This window comes from Onychostoma macrolepis, chromosome 24 (assembly GCF_012432095.1).
Source record: "Onychostoma macrolepis isolate SWU-2019 chromosome 24, ASM1243209v1, whole genome shotgun sequence".
NCBI lineage: Eukaryota > Metazoa > Chordata > Actinopteri > Cypriniformes > Cyprinidae > Onychostoma > Onychostoma macrolepis.
Genome location: NC_081178.1, coordinates 3,502,024 through 3,521,401, shown reverse-complemented (window position 1 = coordinate 3,521,401; position 19,378 = coordinate 3,502,024). Strand labels below are relative to the sequence as shown.

The window sequence follows — 19,378 nt, the reverse complement described above, 5'->3', positions numbered from 1 at the left end:
TACACACACACATTATTTTTATTTTATTATTAATAAAATGTGACCCTGGACCACAAAACCAGTCATAAGGGTAAATTTTTCGAAATTGTATGGTTGTTATGATAGGACAATATTGGCTGAGATACAACTATTTGAAAATCTGGAATCTGAGGGTGCAAAAAAATCAAAATATTGAGAAAATCGCCTTTAAAGTTGTCCAAATGAAGTTCTTAGCAATGCAAATTTTTGTTAAGTTTTGATATATTTACAGTAGGAAATTTACAAAATATCTTCATGGAACATGATCTTTACTTAATATCCTAATGATTTTGGGCATAAAAGAAAAATCAATAATTTTGACCCATACAATGTATTTTTGGCTATTGTTATAAATATACCCCAGCGACTTAAGACTGGTTTTGTGGTCCAGGGTCACAAATATAAAATTAATAAATAAACACATAATAATTTCACTGTAAAATACAAATCATTAGTAAAAACCAAGAATTTCTTCTTCTTCTTCTTGTTTTGTTTGTAGGGCTTCACAATTTTGTGATTATATATCAATACGGCTATAATATAATTACAACTAATCCTATATAAATTACAAAATAAAACTAATAAATAAAAACAAAATGAAATCTATTACTTGTAATATTTTACCGTAAAATAAAAAAATGAGTATTTAAGAAAAATATATAACAATTTTAATTTACATTACAACTGTAAAATTACAATACTAATATGTATGATTTAATTTCATAAATATCTTTCACGAATGTTTTTAATATCTTCATTTACAAATGTTAAACCTTAAAATCATGCATGTTGCATTTCCAAATGCACATTCTAAGCAACCCAAACTCCAACACTTCACGCTGAACATGCAGCGTATACCGTATTGTCCCGAATATAAGACGACCCTGATTATAAGACGACCCCCCTTTTTCCAGATGTACCTTTTGGAAAAAGGCTTTTTGAAAACCAAATATTGTTTTTTGTTTGTTTTTCTCTCTTTAAAACACTTTTTTTTTCTTAAATTATTTTCAAATTGCATATTTTTCCTATTTTAATTTTTGTTTTGAAAGTATGGTAAATACTGGTAAAATGTACCAACAATGACATTGAAAAATATACACTTTTTGATATACCATTGAAATAACAGGTAGCCCATCTGAATTATATAACATTTAGGCTATCCATCTCATAGTAGCCTACCAAAATTGTATTATCAGTAGAAGTGAAATCTTATTGTAGTCTTCAAATCTGGGTATAGTCTTATGTTTTAAAATCACTTACAGAGGAAGTTTGGTCCCATCAGGCTAACATGACAGTCACGACTTTACAGCACACATTACATTACATATTTCATGGCACACTCGTTTTATGCGTTTTTGGCGCCATCTGTTGTTGTGGGTGTATTATTGACATGTCAAAGTCTAGACCCCGAGTATAAGACGACCGCGTTTTTTCAGATGTATTTCCAAGAAAAAAAACATCGTCTTATATTCGGGACAATACGGTATATTTATTTACTTAAATCCCAGTCTCTGTCATTTGATAATCTCATTAATTGCGCAGCCCTATAACTAATACAGTAGAGTAGTATATTCACACACACACACACGTCACATTGTCAGGACCGTGTTTGCTAGATATAGTTTTAGCACACAAATTGCAAACAAATGTTTGTAGATTTTGATGTCAGTTTCTCAATGCCACATTCTCAGATTTGGCACATAAACGAGCTCCCTACAAGGAGAAGGATATGAAATGTGCTCCTAAGTTCACCGCACCCCTCGTGGATCGATCTGTGACTATCGGCTACAGCATGGCCATCAGCTGCGCAGTCAGAGGCTTCCCAAAGGTACGAGACAATCATCATCATCGTCACATACTCTAATGAACTTTGTCTTAAGCTCAGTATGTTATTATATTGAGGCAAAACACTACGTAAATACACTCTCAAAAATAAAGGTACAAAAGCTGTCACTGGGGCGGTACCTTTTCAAAAGGTACACTTTTGTAACTATTAGGTTCAAATATGTACACTTTAAGTATTAATATGTAACTTTAAGGTACCAAAATGGACCCTTTAGGTACAAACATGTACCTTTTGAAAAGGTACCGCCCCAGTGACAGCTTTTGAACCTTTATTTCTGAGAGTGTAGGGTAAAAAAAATGTACCTAATAGATGTTGCCAGATATTTGCCCAGATGATTAATCACAGTAGATTAAGCCAATGGTTTACAAGTTTTCTAAAATGTTCAATTCAATTATGTATTATAGATGAGAGGCATTATCTAGTTAAATATGCAGTAGTTTGCATGAAATTTCTGAACATAAATCTGAATCATTTTATTGACATGTTAGAGTCAAAAGTTTTATCTTTTTGATATTTTTATCAGAAAATGCTGTCAACAGACAGAGAGAAGTACACTTACACCATGTTTTTAGGAATCAAATGTTATATAAAATCATATATATGACCAAACCCCAACATATTTTGAGAATCTGCCTTTAAATATTCGCATAGTAATTGAAACATTTACAAATACAAATAGATCAAGTGTTACAAACACAAGAGTATTTTGGATGTTTTCTTTCAGTAGACAAGTGACTGACCAATATTTTTGCCTGTAATGGGTCGCCTTAACATCATTCAGCCTCCTTCACATCTCCACAGTGGCTCCACTGCAGACAAATCAAACAGAAAAAAACAATGTCATATCCAGTTTAATGCAATAATGTCATGAGATGTACTTAATAAATGAACACTAAATGTCACTTCTGAGCAGAGCAATTCTGTGTCTCTGTGCAGCCGAAGATCGTCTGGATGAAGAACAAGATGATCATAGGTGAAGATCCAAAGTTCCTGATGCAGAATAACCAGGGAGTTTTGACTCTAAACATCCGCAAACCCAGCACCTTCGACAGCGGGAAGTACTCTTGCAAGGCTGTGAATGAGCTCGGAGAAGATGAGGTGGAGTGCAAATTGGAAATCAGAGGTAATTTACATGTACACTGAAAAGAAACAAATGCAGACACAATTTTCTAGGAGAAATTGCCAGTAAACTTCACAAATAATTACAAAGAAACGGCAAGTAATGCATTGAATTAAATGTGAAATTTTGAAACAGAAAAACCGAAATAGTATTTTCTCGTAAAACACAGGCTACTTCAATATTCTTTATTTACAACTTTAAAAAAAACCTTTGTTACAGTGTATTTGGAACATTATGAGGCAAACGGTTTAGTAAACACTAAATGATTACTTAATAAAAATCTAAAGGATTATGGGTAGGCCTAGTGTGCTAGAAAATATGATTAGCTCAGTAGAAAAGCCATATAATTCAAATAAAAGTCCTGTGAGGAAACAGTAAACGCAGTACTTCAGTGATTCACTAGAGGGCGCCTTCAGTGTTTCCTTAATTAAACTGCTGTGTCATGTTTTCTGACATGCTTGTGTCACCAGTTAAACAGATTTACCAGGAAAACCATTAGAATATGCCATCAGACAACATCCAGCTGGAAAGTTACTTGACACAGACTAAGAATGTGAACAAACAGAGTTATGCAACTGAACGTCTCTTAGGCAAATCACCGCCGGAGGAGGATGAATACATTTAAGGTGATTTAATGTATAGGCCTATGTGTCACACTGACAGCACACAAGCTTCAGATGCGCTCTTTGGCTTTCCAACTGCGCAACATGTTACAGGAAGATAATTAAAGCAGGAAAGTCATACTTAATTTCACATTTCTCTTTTTAGTAATGCCACTGGCTGGCATTTAAAATAGCACATTATCATAGTGCTACATTTGAATTCTGTGCGCAGAACACATAAGGGGTATTATGCACATTTTCTGCTCATTCGATCCACTAATCTTCACAATTTCCAAATCCAACTAACTTGGTCATATTTTCTGCACTATCATAGATCCGTTAATCTGTTTATAATAAGAGTTCACCCAGACTACAGGAGGCCATTAGTGGCTTTGATATACAAAATGTATTAAAATGTCATTTTTTTGACAGTCGGGTCATATTTGTTCTCAAAATTAAAAGATAATTTTATATATATATATATATATATATATATATATATATATATATATATTATCCTGTTTTGGGGCGTTTTACTTTTCGTTCATGATATTTAAAGACATTTATCACTAAAAATATTGAAACATGTAATATTTAACCTATTTTTGGGCATTCTTACATTATTTTCCTGACATTTAAGGTAATTTATTCCTCAAAATATTTAAATATGTATAATATTTTTTCATTATGTTCATGGCATTTAAGAACACTTATCCCTAAAAAATGTAAATATGTATTATATTTAGCCTATTTTATGGCATTTTTACATTATTTTCATGGCATCTGGACATTCGGTAATGCAAAACAATTTCCATTCTTATTATAGTCTTAACATCAGCTTAAACTGAGTACAACAGATACTACCATGATGTATATCATTACTGTATATCATTACTGTTTTATGAGTAATACAAATACACAGCATCTCTTCTCACAAACACATTCTCTCTCTCCTGAACGCAGCCGCACCGATCGAGAAGAAGGACTAGAATGGATGACAGCATGTCGACAGCAGAGATGAAACGGATGGGAAATGACATCGACTGAGTATGATCCGCCATAAACTTATGTTTTAAAGTCATTTGTGTTTGCCAGGCTCTCCGTGTGAATGAAATAACCGACTCCGGCTCGCACGGTCTTAAATTCTCGCTCTGGTTTTGTAGCTTTTGAAGGCTTTGAATAAACGCTCGGTTGACTGCATTAAGCCCCAGTGAGAAGTATTTTTATCAAAACTATAGCAACCGGTGACGTTGTGGACAATTATGCATGTTCATAAACAATGGCTTTAATAGGGACTGAAAACACAGATCCTTCCTTGCAACATGTAGTCGACATATATCCTCTTCATAAATGATTTAAGGTTCAAACAGCTGATTGATTGCTGATCTAAGTACAGTACATTATAACAATTAATATAAACTGGTTATATACCTTAATTCTGTCTGAAATGATCAAATTGACTTATGCTTTCATTTTGCTAGAATATTTGCACCCCAAACTGCATTGTATGTGTAACTTGTATCTGCATTTGTTGTGTTGCAGAGCAGAAAATAAAGTACTTTTAATGACAACTGCACGCACCATCACCGATTTCACAACACATCTGCAGATGAAGATAAAGCACACACTGAAACACATAAAGGTTCGATCCACTAAAGCCCGCTAACTTGTTCATTCATACTCTCCATAATATCATAGATCTGTTATTGGTTTATAATATAAATAGTTTACCCAAATGGTGTTGGTTGAAAGATATTAATTGACCTGTTTTAATGGCCAAGACGTATTGTATTAAAATGTGACGATGTGAAAATGAGGATTTTGTCACCTAGTATTGATTGGGCTATGGTTCTTGACAAATTGTTGAATCTCACAAAGCCCAGGTCATATTTATTCCCAAAATTAAACAGAAAAAAAAATACATATAAAAAAAACTTATGAACATTATAAAAATAAAAATGTGTGTGTGTATTCATTGCATTCAAGGACATTTATCCCTTAAAATATTTAAATATGTATGATGTTACTTTCATTTTTACATTACTTTCATGACATTTAAGGAGATTTATCAATAGAAATATTTAAATATGGAATTGTATTATATTTAGTCTATTATAGTAATTCATTACTTTCGTGACATTTAAGGACATTTAACCCTAAAAATGTAAAATAAATAAATGTATTATATTTACTCTGTTTTAGGGTATTTTTACATAGCACACATATACATACACATATACAACTAGACAGATAGATGGATAGATAGATGTATATGTGTGTTATATGTATATGGGTAGAAATAAAAATTGGACTGTGTCCTATGGTGTGACAGCAAAAATGTAGAAAAAAAAACTTTACATACAAACAACATGAGAAAAATGTATCTTCATTCTTAGAGTAACAAATAGTATGAGAGAGGTTTATCGTCAATGTTAGAGTTATTATTTTTATTTACTTTTTTTTTTTTACATTTTTGCTGTCACACCGTAGGACACATTGATACGTCAACTACCCATATGTACATTTGTGTTTTGGACACTGTTGTTGAATGTCCAAGGTCTATGTATATATAATTACAATATTAATAGCCAAATATTGACAGGAAAAATAAATAAATAAATAATCATAATAAAAACAAACCGTTCAGTTTGACTTGGCCAATTTACTGTATTAATTTGCATAAATCATTGCATGCAGTTGTGATCAGCCACTTGGTGCTGCTGAGGCAATGCTGTAAGACCATCACCATAGTTTCTGCAGGTTTCCATGGCAACTGAGCCACTATATATCAGCCGAGATGGAGGGGAGACGAGCGGAGGAGAGGAGAGGAGCAGAGAGGTGAGCTCTGGAAAGCAAAGGGGAGGGGAAAGCCAATGAGGGGAGCGGAGGGGAGAGTCAGACAGCAGGGAAAAGGAGGAAAAAAAACACTGGCATGTCTTCAGAGACAATAAATACATGCATGTTAGAAAGAGAGAGAGAGAGAGAGAGAGAGAGAGTGGGCTATTTTCAGCCCCTGGTTGTCATGGAAACAGAGGCCTCGCTACTGATGCAGACGTTCAATGCTCACAGATGCTCGAATCTGATTAACAACAACTGCCGATAACTATCCCATATATATCAAATATAACAAACCAACTTAAAGACTGTGACCTGATCCTACAGAGCTCTAGAAACACTACACAGTCACTACAGATGGTATAGACTAGAGCATCACAGGCGAACGCATCTGTCTGTCAATCAGTGGTGTGAGCGGGACAGTGGAAAAATACAGTAAGGCATACAGTCAGTCGGCAAGCAGCATCGATGCAGATGATTTCCAAGAGCCAAAGCGCTATATGCTGATGCTCTATCACTTGATTAGCAGCTCCCCCTCACTCACTCCTCTCTGAAGGACAGAGGGTTTCCCACATTTCACAGTTGCTATGGAAACGCTGCAACCAGAACAGGGAGTGTATGCAGGAAGTGTGTGGCGTTTAGGTGAGGCCGCAACCAAACCAAGATTTCCTACATACAGCTTTCAGCAATATTCAGTAACTACACGCTACCAGTTAAAAGTTTGGATTTTTAGTTATTCTGAAAAGACTCTTCTGCTCACCTCAGCTGCATTTGTTTGATTAGAAATACAGTAAAAGCTGTAATGTTATTGCAATTCAAAATGTGAATATATGTTCAAATGTAATTCATTGCTGAATTTTCAGCATCATTCCTCCAGTCTTCAGTGTCACGTGATCCTTCAGAAATCATTCTAATATGCTGATCAACAAACATTTCTGATTATTATCAGTGTTGAAAACAGTTGTGCTGCCCAATATTTTAGTAGAAACGGTGAAACGCTTAAAAGTTTGGGGTAGGTAAGATTTAATCAAATGAATAACAATAAAATAGTAAAAAATAAGGATGCATTAAATTGATCAAACGTGACAGTAAAGACATTTACAACAAAAGATTCCATTTCGAATATTTGTGGATCTTTTGAACATTATATTGATTAAATAATCCTGAACAATAAAATGTATAAGTTTCCACAAAAATACTGGGCAGCAGAACTGTTCCCTCAACACTGATAATAATCAGAAATGTTTCTTGAGCAGCAAATCAACATATTAGAATGATTTCTGAAGACCGGAGTAATGATGCTGAAAATTCAGCTTTGATCACAGGAATAAATTACATGTAACAATATATTCACAAAGAAAACAGTTATTTCAAATTGTAATAATTTTATTGTATTTTTGATTAAATAAATGCAGCCTTTGCGAGCGCAAGTGACTTCTTTCAGAAACATTAAAGAAATCATAACTGTTCCAAACTTTTGACCTGAAATGTGCACCATTTTCCAGAATACTTGTTTTCTGATTGGTCAGTCACTGCATTCTGCCACCGAATATTCTTAAAATATATTTCACCGCACTTCATATCGCTCTCTTCTCACAGGAAATCGTTTATACTTGAATCAGATTTATTTACTTCTTTAAGTAGCTGTGCAATAAGTGGGATGATGTGCAATCATCCGGTCATTATCACAAACAAGATCAAATCAGCTTACGCTGTAATGACCGACTGACTGTACATTGTTAGTGACTGAAAATCAAAACATCTTGATGCAAGGTCACGATAACATCTGTTGAATGCAAATAATAAAATGCAACTAACTATAAACATGCGCAGTTAGGATAGCAAAGCATTTTCCTATTCAGCCAGGTTTTTTTATATGAAAAAAAAAATCTATGTTTATTTTAAGGACTTATTTTAACTTGTATGATAAATAATTGAGCTCAATGTCCAACATATAATCTGGCTATTAAATTAAGCATTTGAGAACCACTGATTTAATCCTTCTGCAGAAAGATAGATTGAATATCAACAATCCGGTAAGCAATTTTACCATTTTCCAAACTTCCACCAGACTGTTGCTAAATTAGACCACACCCCCTCTCTGAAGCCCCACCCTAAACAGACACAAGTCACATGCAGACAGTGTTACTGATTGGCTATGAAAAAATGCACAGGCCACACCCCTTTGTTGATGTTTACAGAATCTTCAACACTTCAAAAATATCTTGTTTACAACACCTTTAATAAAAGTCATACATAAAGACGCGCAGTCAGAGTTCTAAAGCCAAAAATGTCCATGTTTTATTGGTAAAGAGCATCTGTGTAGCGAATGGCATAGTGCAGAGGCTCACACGCACAGTTAAGCATTTGCCACAACCTTTGACCCGGAACTGCTGGCCAATCAACTAGCTCTCCACAACCGAACCACACAGCATCAACACAGAAAAGAAAGCAAATGAACTAAAAATACTCAGTACAAATAAATAGGTAAACAGATGAAGAAAAGATCTAAATGGAACAGAGCCGATATCAGCGGTACTGTATGTTTTTTTTTTTTATGCAAAAAGATGAACTTTATTTTTATTTATTTTTTTGAGGAGTGTGTTGTCCTAAAGTTAGAGATACAGAGAAATATACGAGTGAATCTCAAAAAAAATAAATGCCAAAAACTGGTGAAATTTCACCACAAAATTGTATTATTTAGCCTGTTTTGAGTGTGTTGTTTTGTTTTTTGCAATGTGACATTTCATCAGAAAAACTGCAAAAAAAGAAAATCATTCCCAAAATTGCAAAAAAAAAAAAACTTGTAATATAATGGTACAGTTTGATGTACTCACTGATTTATGCTAATTTATATATAAACAATTATATTAATTTTTAATGTATTATACACAGTAATGATAATCTACAATACAATATGGGAATTCAAACTAAATCAAATGTAAAATATCCATACAGCACTAGCAGTAAATTTAGCTTTGTTATCATGAAATGTCACAAAGAAAAAAATCTTAATTATCCAAAAACCAGGATTATTTTTCTATATGCGCAATACAATTCTGTCATTTGATGCTGTGGTGAAATATGGCCCGTTTTCATGAGATTCACACATAAATAGAGGGAAAGAGAAATGCAAATAGTTTCCAAAAAGCTTCGTTCTGTTTCAAATCCTGAAGAACACATGTTCTGCTAATGATAAGTCAAAAAATAGAGAATATTTACATCTTTAGATTATATACATGGCAATGATCACATGGTCAGTGTGAGAAGGTGATAGAGCGAGAGAGACGGAGAGAGAGAGAGAGAGACCCACCACATTAAGAGTCTACAGTGATGATACTGCTTCATTTAATAGTCATAATACAATCTTTCTGTGCTGATTCAGAAACAGCTTCAACACGGGTCTCAGCCCCAGTGTCTTCATCTCACAGCCAGTGAAATCAGCTTAGAGCAGCTTTCGAAAATGGGGAAAGGTTTAGATGAATTGTCTCTCAGTAGCCGTAAGAGTTATGTGATTTTGCTGGCCGCAGAGAGGATGCATAGATGAGAAGAACAACCTGCTACGGGACGACACACATCTGAACGTTGATGTACTGATTCACCACCTTATGATCTTGGGCAGGTAAGCATTTGGCCAGTTAACGTTTCACAAGTTTGCTTACATAATAAAAAAAGAGGTATGGAAAGGCTCAAATGCAAGTCTGACTCAAGCAAAGACTCCATTTGTGGCTTTTAGTCGATGTATGTTTGCTATATGCTGGTGTACTTATAAAAAAAAAATCTCCAAAATGATCAGATACATATGCATTTAAAAACTTCCAACGTTCTCTTTCAGGAAAATGAACTGATGCACTCAGTTTCATGTCCAATAAAATACTCTAGAATGAGAATCTTCCTCATGTAGCAAACCGAGGCTTGTTTGTAGAAACCGGTTGTTCATGAAGCTTCAGCACTGCATTTGAAATTATACGAATGTGTTTTGCCAAAATCGTTCAAATTGCTAGCGTTAAATAGACTAAAATGTTCAAATATTGGATCCAAGATCAATACAAATACGTACACATCAAGATGTGCCCGTTTCAGTCGTTTCTGGTGTGGAGGACACAAAGCGAGGCACGGAGGATGCGTTCCTCACATTAACTAACCTTTTACTTATGTGAAACTGACGTCATTTTGATCTACCTATATTCCACATCAGCAGATGAGGGTCAGGTGCTACAATAAGCTTTTAAGAGCATTTCCTGGCAATGATGTTGTTGCTAAGCAACTACACTGGATATTCAAACACAATCAGCTTTCATACTGTAGGGAGAAATATGGAAAGCAATGAAAGCAGCAGAAAAAAATATATAGTTCGCCCTATAATTCCATTATGAAGACTAGCAGGGAGACATTTGAAGGACTGGTGGGATATAATGGAAAACTATGTATAGCACTTGTGTCCTCAATCAACTGTGATAAATGAATGCAGAAAACAATTGCCCGGTTTGATTTAAGGAAGTTCCCAGCATTTGAAAAAGGATGAATCGATTTTAACACCAACAATCTGATAAAAGATGATGAATTGGAAATTAAAAACCGAATAAAGTTTAATGCAGCAATTACAATAATACACGCATGTGTAATCTACTCCAATTAATGGCACATTGCACATTGTTATTATACAACTTCAAAGCCATTCAAGGATGAATAGAACGCTTTATGTAGTCAGCAGTTGTTGTATGGCTCCCACGAAGGACCTGTTAGTCCGCAAATCTCTTCAAAGAAAATACTCTCTGAAAGTGAGGCATACAAGTTTTCCCCCAAATGGATGGCTAACGTTAAATTTGAAGCGGCTCAAATGCGGTATTATTCCCATTCCCTGAACCCTGATTCCCAAACCCAGCGATTTGGTCTATAAACAGTATACTTGAAAATCTTTACATTAGATTACATTAGATTAGTCATATTGCAAAATCTTTCATCAGAAAAATCTGGACATTTTCACAATGTCTTTCATTCTCTCTCTGTTAAAAATCTAAAATTTTTCATGTCGGCGAAATCCCCTGTGCTGCGTATCCCAGTATATTTCAAAGCTTTAATACAGCTTATTTTAAAGTCAACATGAACTCAAAATGGACGCCGTTTTCATTAACACACAATCCTTATTGTGCACAAGTCATCTATGCACATTATGCCAAGTAAAAAAAAAATATCTTCAGAATCTTTTATCAAAATGTAACCTGCTCCGCCTCTGAAATGACTTTCCAGTTCGGCTACCGTCACAAATCCCTCTTGACTCCGTTCTGGTATGCCCGCTTTTCAAAATCCAATCAATTCCTGATGAATAAAGTCAAGTCCCGCCCTGCGTCCATTGAATATCCCGTTTCAAACTACAGAAGTTAAATGTTTCGTTTCATGTTGACTTTAAGTCCAGACATGTTCTGCACACATCGAATGCCAGTGAAATAGCCCTTACACACTGCTGTTACTCTTCAATTCAGGCGAAAAGACAAACATATGACACTCAAAATCTCTTCGAACGCAGATATGCACAGAGAGTTTGCACTACGGCGGCAGGTACTGTGGTACCTTTGCTGAGGACAGCAGCCAAGTACTCTTATTGTTCACATGGAAAGGCTTCTTCTCTCTGCTCTCTCCTCTAGGTATGATGAAAGTGTATGTCACCCTGAAACTGGTGTCTTTTAGAGTTCAGATTTCTGAGCTTATGAACTGATCCTCACTTGTGCTAGATTCAGAATGTCATCATGACGCAGAGTGAACATGAGCATGTGTTCTGGATCACAGCAGTTTAAGTCTTTATTTTTGAATTAGTCTCAGTTAATACTGTCCCTTACACACACACACACATACACACACACACACACACACACACACACAGGTACACTACCTACCGAGGTGAGTACGATGAATAATGATGTCAACCTCCGGGAAGTGTAAATGTGTGTATGCTTTTATACAGATCTGTTAGCTGCTGTACATCGGTGTGTGTACTCGGTGTCGCTGGACTGTGGCAAACCAACACTTAAGTAATTACACTACTTTAATATAGACTATATTTTTTTTATACGCGGACACAACTCATAAGAACTGCAAAAAAGACGCTTGCTTTGGCACGTATGTACTCAACAGCGCCATGTCCACTTCATCAGTAAAAGCCTGTCTCTCTGTTAATCGAACGGAATATTCCATAGAATCTGTCGGAAAGGGACGGAGTTCCAAAAGTCAAAGACCGCAGAAACTCGACAGTCACACTGGCGTAAAAACCAGTCTACTTCCCTTCCTGCGTGTGCACGTGTATGCGAGGGTAATCAGATCTGGGTCTCCTGAACACTCTCCTTGGAACCATTCGATAGCAACAGCGGTTCAGTCTGCATGTTGGGAACGTGACTAAGGCCTTTCAGAGTTCCATGGAAGGTCATCGACATCGGGATGGGAATTGGCAGGGGAGGTGAGGTCGAGCCAGGGTTGGAGGGATCACCGGAAGTCCCCATTTTCATGGTCGAAGCCTGGTTATGGGAGGAAGGGTTGGGTTTGTTGTTGAGCATTCCAGAGGCCATGTTCAAGCCCAGCACGTTGTTGTTAAAGTGGTGCGCTTTGTAGTAGTGGTTCAGGTGGTCCGCTTGCCCAACGCTCGGTAGGGTCATGATCTCAGGGTCATGATTCCTCGGACTCTGTCCACTTCCTCCACCAGATCCTGCTCCTGTGTGGATGGTGCTCCCTCCTGTGATGCCGCTAGCTCCACCGGTAGATCCGATCTCATCCTCGACGTTGATGATCTCGATGGCGCGAGCTGGGCCGTGGTGTTTGTGCAGTTGGTGCTGCTTGCGAAGCTTGTAGAAGACAACCAACATCACAGCCGCCATGAAGGTGATGGCCACAAAGCAGCCGATGATGATCTTGGTCGTCTTCATTACGTCCTCAAGACCCGACAGGTTGGCGACGTCCGTGATGGAGACCGTGAATGGGCGATCAGGTGCACGCGTGGCTCGAGGCGACAAGGAGGACAGCATCGAGCCAGTGGGACCTACCGATGCAGTTGCAGCCGTCGGACCTGGAAAACTAATAAACGTCTCGTTGACGAACTGCCGTGCCGAATCGTGGCCATCTTGCCCAGTCTCTACAGTTTCAACGGTAACAGTTGTGAAGTAGCTGTAGCCATTGCCTGGGTCAGATGCTGAGACGTTCAACACGGCGGTCGCCGTGGTGTTGCCAGCAGAGTTAGTGACCATACAGGTGTAGGGTCCAGTGTCTTGCATGGTCACGTTGGTGAAATTCAGGGTTCCATCATGCAGGACCGAGATCCGGACCTTGTACGCTCCATGGGTCATCAAGGTTCCGTTGGGGGTCAACCAGTTAACGGAAGTCATGGATGTCCCAGTGCGGCATTTCAGCTCCGCTGCCATTCCCTCCGTCACGTTCAGGTCGGTGGGTGGCTCCACGATCACAGGTGCGTAGCAGGTGAAGTCTCGCTGGTCGAGGTCACCAATGTACCTGCCCTTAGTACCCGGTGGGGCATGGCAACGTGCACAACAAGTGGAGTTATCAGGTATGGTTTCTTTAAGCCACCAGCTCAACCACAGAACATCACAGTTGCAAACCCAAGGGTTGTGGTTCAGATGGACACGCTCTAACTGCTGCAGTGTAGTGAAGAGGTCGTGGGGCAGCGAATGCAGAGAGTTATGAGACAGATTGAGCTCCTCCAGGTTCTTGAGGTCATCGAAGGCATTCCTCTCAATGACAGAGATCCGAGAGTGCATGAGCCACAGTTTGTGTAGAGACACCAGACCTTGGAAAGATCCAGGACGCACCACTCCCAGCTGGTTTCCCGACAGCTCCAGTTCCTCTAGCCTCACGAGAGGCGTCAAGTTGGGTACATCCTTAAGCCCGCACATGCCCAGATTCAGGAAACGTAGGTTCAGCAACCCTTCGAATGCAGCCTCCGAGATGAAACTGAGTTTGCGCAGCTCGCCAAGGTCTAAGCGTCGCAGTGATGGCACACGGTGGAAGGCGTACGCTGGGAGTGTCTCTATGGGGTTGTTCCTTAGCCAGAGTTCACGCAGCTTGCTCAGGTACTCAAATGCCTGTGATGGTACCAGTGGTAGTCTGTTGTCAAAAAGCTCCAGGGTGATAAGATTGGGAAGGCCATTGAAAGCTCCCACTTCTATCTGACGAATCTGGTTCTTGGACAACTGTAAGATTTCCAGATGATTTAGGTGCTTGAAGGTATCTGACCTGATCACCTGCAGAAAAAGAGAGGAAGAGAATATAGTAAGTTATAACAGCCGACTTACTAAGAAACTGGGCTACTGCATCTCTACTCTCACAGGTTAGCCTGTTCTGCAGCAGTTTGAGCGATTAAGATCATCGTATGCCTTTGTGTTAGTATGCATACACACGAAAGTCGCATCTTTGTTATTTTGTTGCTATTTCAGTACGTGCGTATGCGTGACCATCTGTCACTCTGTGATTGAAGATGACTGGTTTATAATGCTAACAGAGATCGTTGACCAAGTATCTTTAGCACTAGGGCTCTGCAAGTCATTGCAAGTAATGAAAATTTGCGTTACATTTTGAATAGAAATAGCAATGTAGCAGTTCAATGAATATCTTGGGTACTTGCATAATCCCCACTGGTTGATTTCTTTGGAGTTTTAGGAGCAGCACACCAATGAAATGGTTTTGAAATTGAACTTTTGGAGCAACTTTTTAGTGAGACACCTGGAGTAAACTGGTCCGTATTTGATTCTCTTTCAATTTTAGTCTGACCATTTTTCCTTTTTCTAACAATTAAATGCTGGTTGTGTTTTCAGATGTACCTAATTTCAGTTGTAGTTTTTGGATAGAAGGATGCGGTTACGTCCAGTTTTAGGAGAAAATGTCCTATAGACCTATTTAGGGTATCAAAGAGGTTACCTGTATGGAGTTCTCCTGGAGGTTGAGGTATCGAGTATTGGACGAGATACTCTGTGGAACTTCATTTAAGCCTTTTCTGGTACAGATCACTCGACTGGCTTGATTGGAACAGCTACAGGGAGCAGGGCAGGTGGGACTGGCTTCGGCCAATCTAGGTCCAAGGAGGTGTGGCCACAACAAAAGTTGGACCAACCAGATGAGGGGGGAGGGGCTGAAAAAGCCTGTTACAATAGCAGCCTGCATGGCAACTGAGTCATGTCCTGCCCCTTTCCTAAAACAAAAAAAGGCAAACAGTGAGTGCCAAAAACCCTCAGAACTTCTTAAATGGAAGTGTAATTTCAGTAATGACATCCACAAAACAAGAGAGAGAATTAACTTTTTTTACGATTAACTTGTGGAATCAGGTATCTTGTGGCATCAAAGTGTAATCCACGCAGTTGTCAACAGCACTGGATGCTGCTACAGGAGTCTTCTGCTCAGAATCATCACAGTCAGCACTGGCCTTGCTTACTGGAACAAAATACACAGGAGGGGGAACGAAAGAGAAAGAGGACAAGAGAGGTCAAAAACTGCATATATGTACAGCTTATCGTATTTCATATAGCTAAGGGTGTGTGGGTCAGTACATCAGCAAACTAAAAACTCTGACCTGTGCAATTAAATGTTGTGACCTCTAGCCCAACCAGAGTAGAATTTAATTTCAGTTCCTTTCCACTATTTTTTTCAGCTTATTTTAGTACTTTTAAACCTTGAGTAGGTAGTCATAATTGTAACACAAAATGCATTAATTTTTTCTCGTCCATGCAAAAAAGCTTTCAGATTTGGATTGGTCTGGCCTTGCGTTTTAATTTTTATTTAACTAGTGGTTCAGACTGGTTGAAGGCTACAGGTTGACATATTTGCAAATAAGTTTTCTTTATAAAATCTGCATAGATTTGTGGTTCTGTAAACATAAAAATAGATTATTAGAGAGAAAAATGCTAATATACAATAATACAGTATTCACATTGTTACTTGGAAACAGACATTCATTACAAAGAAATGTGTGCTTGCAACCACTGTGCATATGAGCTCTACAACTGAAGAGGAAAACAACTCTCATGTCTGAACACTGATGTTTACTATGAATAAATACAGAATAATGCTGATATCAAATGACCCATGACGAATGTTGGATGACAGTAATGCAATAGCAGCAGAATTTGTTTGTATAAACAGCCTTACAACTAAACATTTAGGCAGAATGGTGTTTTAGCATATTCTAACAGATGATAAATATGCAAGAATGTCAGTAAATACTGCTTATATTTAAATAAATGATGCTGATTTGTTTCCTGAACCTACAAACTACAAACCCGGAAAAGCAAGAAAACCATGTTTACATGATATTTGAAATAATTTCGTTTTTCCAGCTTTGATGTTATAATGCAAACAGAGTAAAATTTTGGGAACACAAGTAAAGGTTTTTACATGCAATGCAAAATCAGGGTAATAGGCAAAAATGTAGGTGTACAGATATAGTTTTTTTTTTTTTCCTTTAAACTATTTATGACATTTATCAAATAACAAATAACAAAAACACCTTACATGACAAAAATTGTGCACAAAAAAAAAAAAACATCCTACAAACCCCAGGCACAAGACAAACATATTTACATGAGATTTGAAATGATCGTTTTTTTTTTTATCCATTTTGACATCAAAGCGTAATCAGGCATGCGCAGAACACATGCGCACACTGAAAAGCTTTCAGAACACCGGTGAGGGTATTTACATGCATATCAAGGTAATGAGGGGAAAAAACTGTGAAAAAAACAAGTGTATGCCCTTTAGCTGATAACAAAACACTTACTAAGTAAAACCAGAGTAGGATTGCGCGTGTAAACGCGCTCGTTGTCTTACATCAGGAAAAAACTATTTTAAAGTAACACAAAGAAAATCATAAAGAATTCCAAATAAGATGGTCTTATAATATGGTTTAACATCTTTGTCCATCACACGCAGGCGCATCTCGCTTGTGTGTGTGCGTGCGTGTGTGTGTGTGTGTGTGTAAGTGTGTGTGTCACAGGTGCGGTGGTGCAGCTTCACTGTAACCATGACAACGCTAAATTGATTTGCAGATGCTGGGTGTCGGAATCTGGTTGGGTGGCGGCGCTCTGTTTGCACTACGGCTTCGTTAAAACCAGCCACAGGCCAAAAAAAAACCAGTCGAATGCACAAATTAAACATCTATTTCATAAGCCGTTATATTGATTGTTAATTAACCTTCATGAGACGTCAGACGCGGCGATCTCCATCATGACAGGCAGCGTCCGCAGTGGGTCTCTTGCTCTTATATGAGAGAAAATCGGTGCATCTGAATGCGTTAGTGACTGCGGCGTCTTAACGGAGACCGTCGTACGCGTGTGAAATACACAAGTGAGGCCCTGACACACACACAGGCGCGCTCGCTCGCTCCCTCGAAGACGCGCAACAAAATGGCACACGGTGTCTGTGTAATTCACGGATAATGAGAAAGAAAAATGCAAATCAAGCAGAGCAGTCATTTACATCGCCAACCGCCAAATCGCCGTAATTCCAAACGGCCAGATTCATTTCCATAAATAAATATCGAAATAATTAAATAAATATAGCTAAATAAATAAATAAAACGAACGCTGGATGAAAGATCTTACCGTTCTCCTCTCATGCATCCATCGCATCATCCGGATCCTCTTCTAATGATTCATACACATCATAACCATGTGGAAACCTATTAAATCAAATCAATGCGCGTCAATCATTCAGCATGAACTATGATCAAATCCAATTCACAGCATTTGATATCGTGCATCTGATCAAATGCATATCGTACCTTTTCCTTTCTCCTCGACGGATCTTCTTCTAATGATTTTTTCCCCCGTTTGATTCGGTGTCTCTCTCAGATCCGGAGCGCGTCAGTGCGCGCCGACACGGTGAATAACGGTGAATATATAGTTAACAGATCATACCACCGCTGGAACAAAAACGATGCAATCGCTCGCCGTAAAGTGTGAAAATCGAATGTAATTTGATTATCCGGGGTATGAGGCGCACAAACCTACTGGCGCATTTTTCTAAGTGTATGCAGGCAGATCGTGCGCGTCGTGGCCGTACAGAGGGACGGATGCTGCACCCAGCGCAACATCTTACGTAAAGTCCGTAGCGACGGTCCTGAATACAGCGACCAGCTGAAGAACGGACCACTGAGACATGCACAAAACACACCTGCTGAAGCCTGTTTCCATACAGCCATGCATTCACACATCAGTCCGTCCATCGGTCCGTGCATTCATTCTCGCTTTCATCTGCAGGACGACTGTCAGATCATTTATGGTGGCTTTGAGATCCTAATTATAGCTACACTACTAAAGCTTAACATATAGACTTAAAATGGCAAAGCTGTGGTTCAGAGTTCACCCTGGACATTGCATCATTACCTTATCTCATAATCAAACATTGAAATTTGTTAGTATTACCTTAAACTGCATAAGCAAAAATTAAATGACAACTCTTTTTTTGGTTTCACAAACCCTGTTTATGCAAGTGAACCTGTATTTAATGTCATCTGGGTAACAATTTCATGTATCTTATAGTTTATGTTTAGGAGTGGACCTTTTTTCGTAAAAATCATACAAATTCATATGAAATTGCCGACTCCTAAAACAGTTCAATTTTCCAGTGAAACTGGGTCTAATTTACATAATACCAGCTAATATCTGCACCAAAAATAGTGTTTGAATGTATGAATGACTATATATTTAATACAATTTTATGATTCATAGTTAGCATTGTTTTTACATCACTGTCCACAACCCTATTATACAGTATTTTACATGACCTTTATACATTTGGAAGATGCTTCCATCTAAGGTGACTTGCATTGCATTTCAAGGCGTACGTTGTTTTTCATGCATTCCCTGGGAATCGATCCCATAACCTTGATGTTGCTGGCACCATGCTGTACTGTTTGTTAGAATAGATGCACAAATTATTAATAGTGCGCCAAGTGTGACCCAGCCA

At 38.0% G+C, this 19,378-nt stretch overlaps 2 protein-coding genes across 4 annotated transcripts in view; one reads left to right on the top strand and one right to left on the bottom strand.

Moving 5' to 3' along the window:
- mybpc2b (myosin binding protein Cb) overlaps positions 1-5,157 on the top strand; it is a 28,096-nt gene extending 22,939 nt beyond the window's left edge. Inside the window, exons 27-29 of the mRNA XM_058766169.1 lie at positions 1,710-1,846; positions 2,801-2,987; positions 4,550-5,157. Of these exons, the coding sequence (XP_058622152.1) occupies positions 1,710-1,846; positions 2,801-2,987; positions 4,550-4,575 (350 nt within the window). The 3' untranslated portion in view covers positions 4,576-5,157. The remainder of the gene's footprint in view (positions 1-1,709; positions 1,847-2,800; positions 2,988-4,549) is intronic.
- A 2,251-nt stretch (positions 5,158-7,408) lies between these two features.
- Positions 7,409-18,470, bottom strand: lrrc4bb (leucine rich repeat containing 4Bb). Of its 3 annotated transcripts, none has more exons than XM_058766174.1 (5): positions 18,192-18,470; positions 18,013-18,089; positions 15,714-15,847; positions 15,338-15,608; positions 7,409-14,664 (listed from the first exon to the last, which is right to left on the bottom strand). In XM_058766174.1, the coding sequence occupies exons 4-5, from the start codon at positions 15,578-15,580 to the stop codon at positions 12,733-12,735; spliced, it is 2,175 nt and encodes a 724-aa protein (XP_058622157.1). In that variant the 5' UTR covers positions 15,581-15,608; positions 15,714-15,847; positions 18,013-18,089; positions 18,192-18,470; the 3' UTR covers positions 7,409-12,732. The 3 variants fall into 3 exon arrangements, with proteins under 3 accessions (XP_058622157.1, XP_058622156.1, XP_058622158.1); XM_058766173.1 differs by having other exon boundaries at positions 15,723-15,847; XM_058766175.1 differs by lacking the exons at positions 18,013-18,089; positions 18,192-18,470 and adding an exon at positions 17,190-17,215 and having other exon boundaries at positions 15,723-15,847.
- Positions 18,471-19,378: the final 908 nt, after the last annotated feature.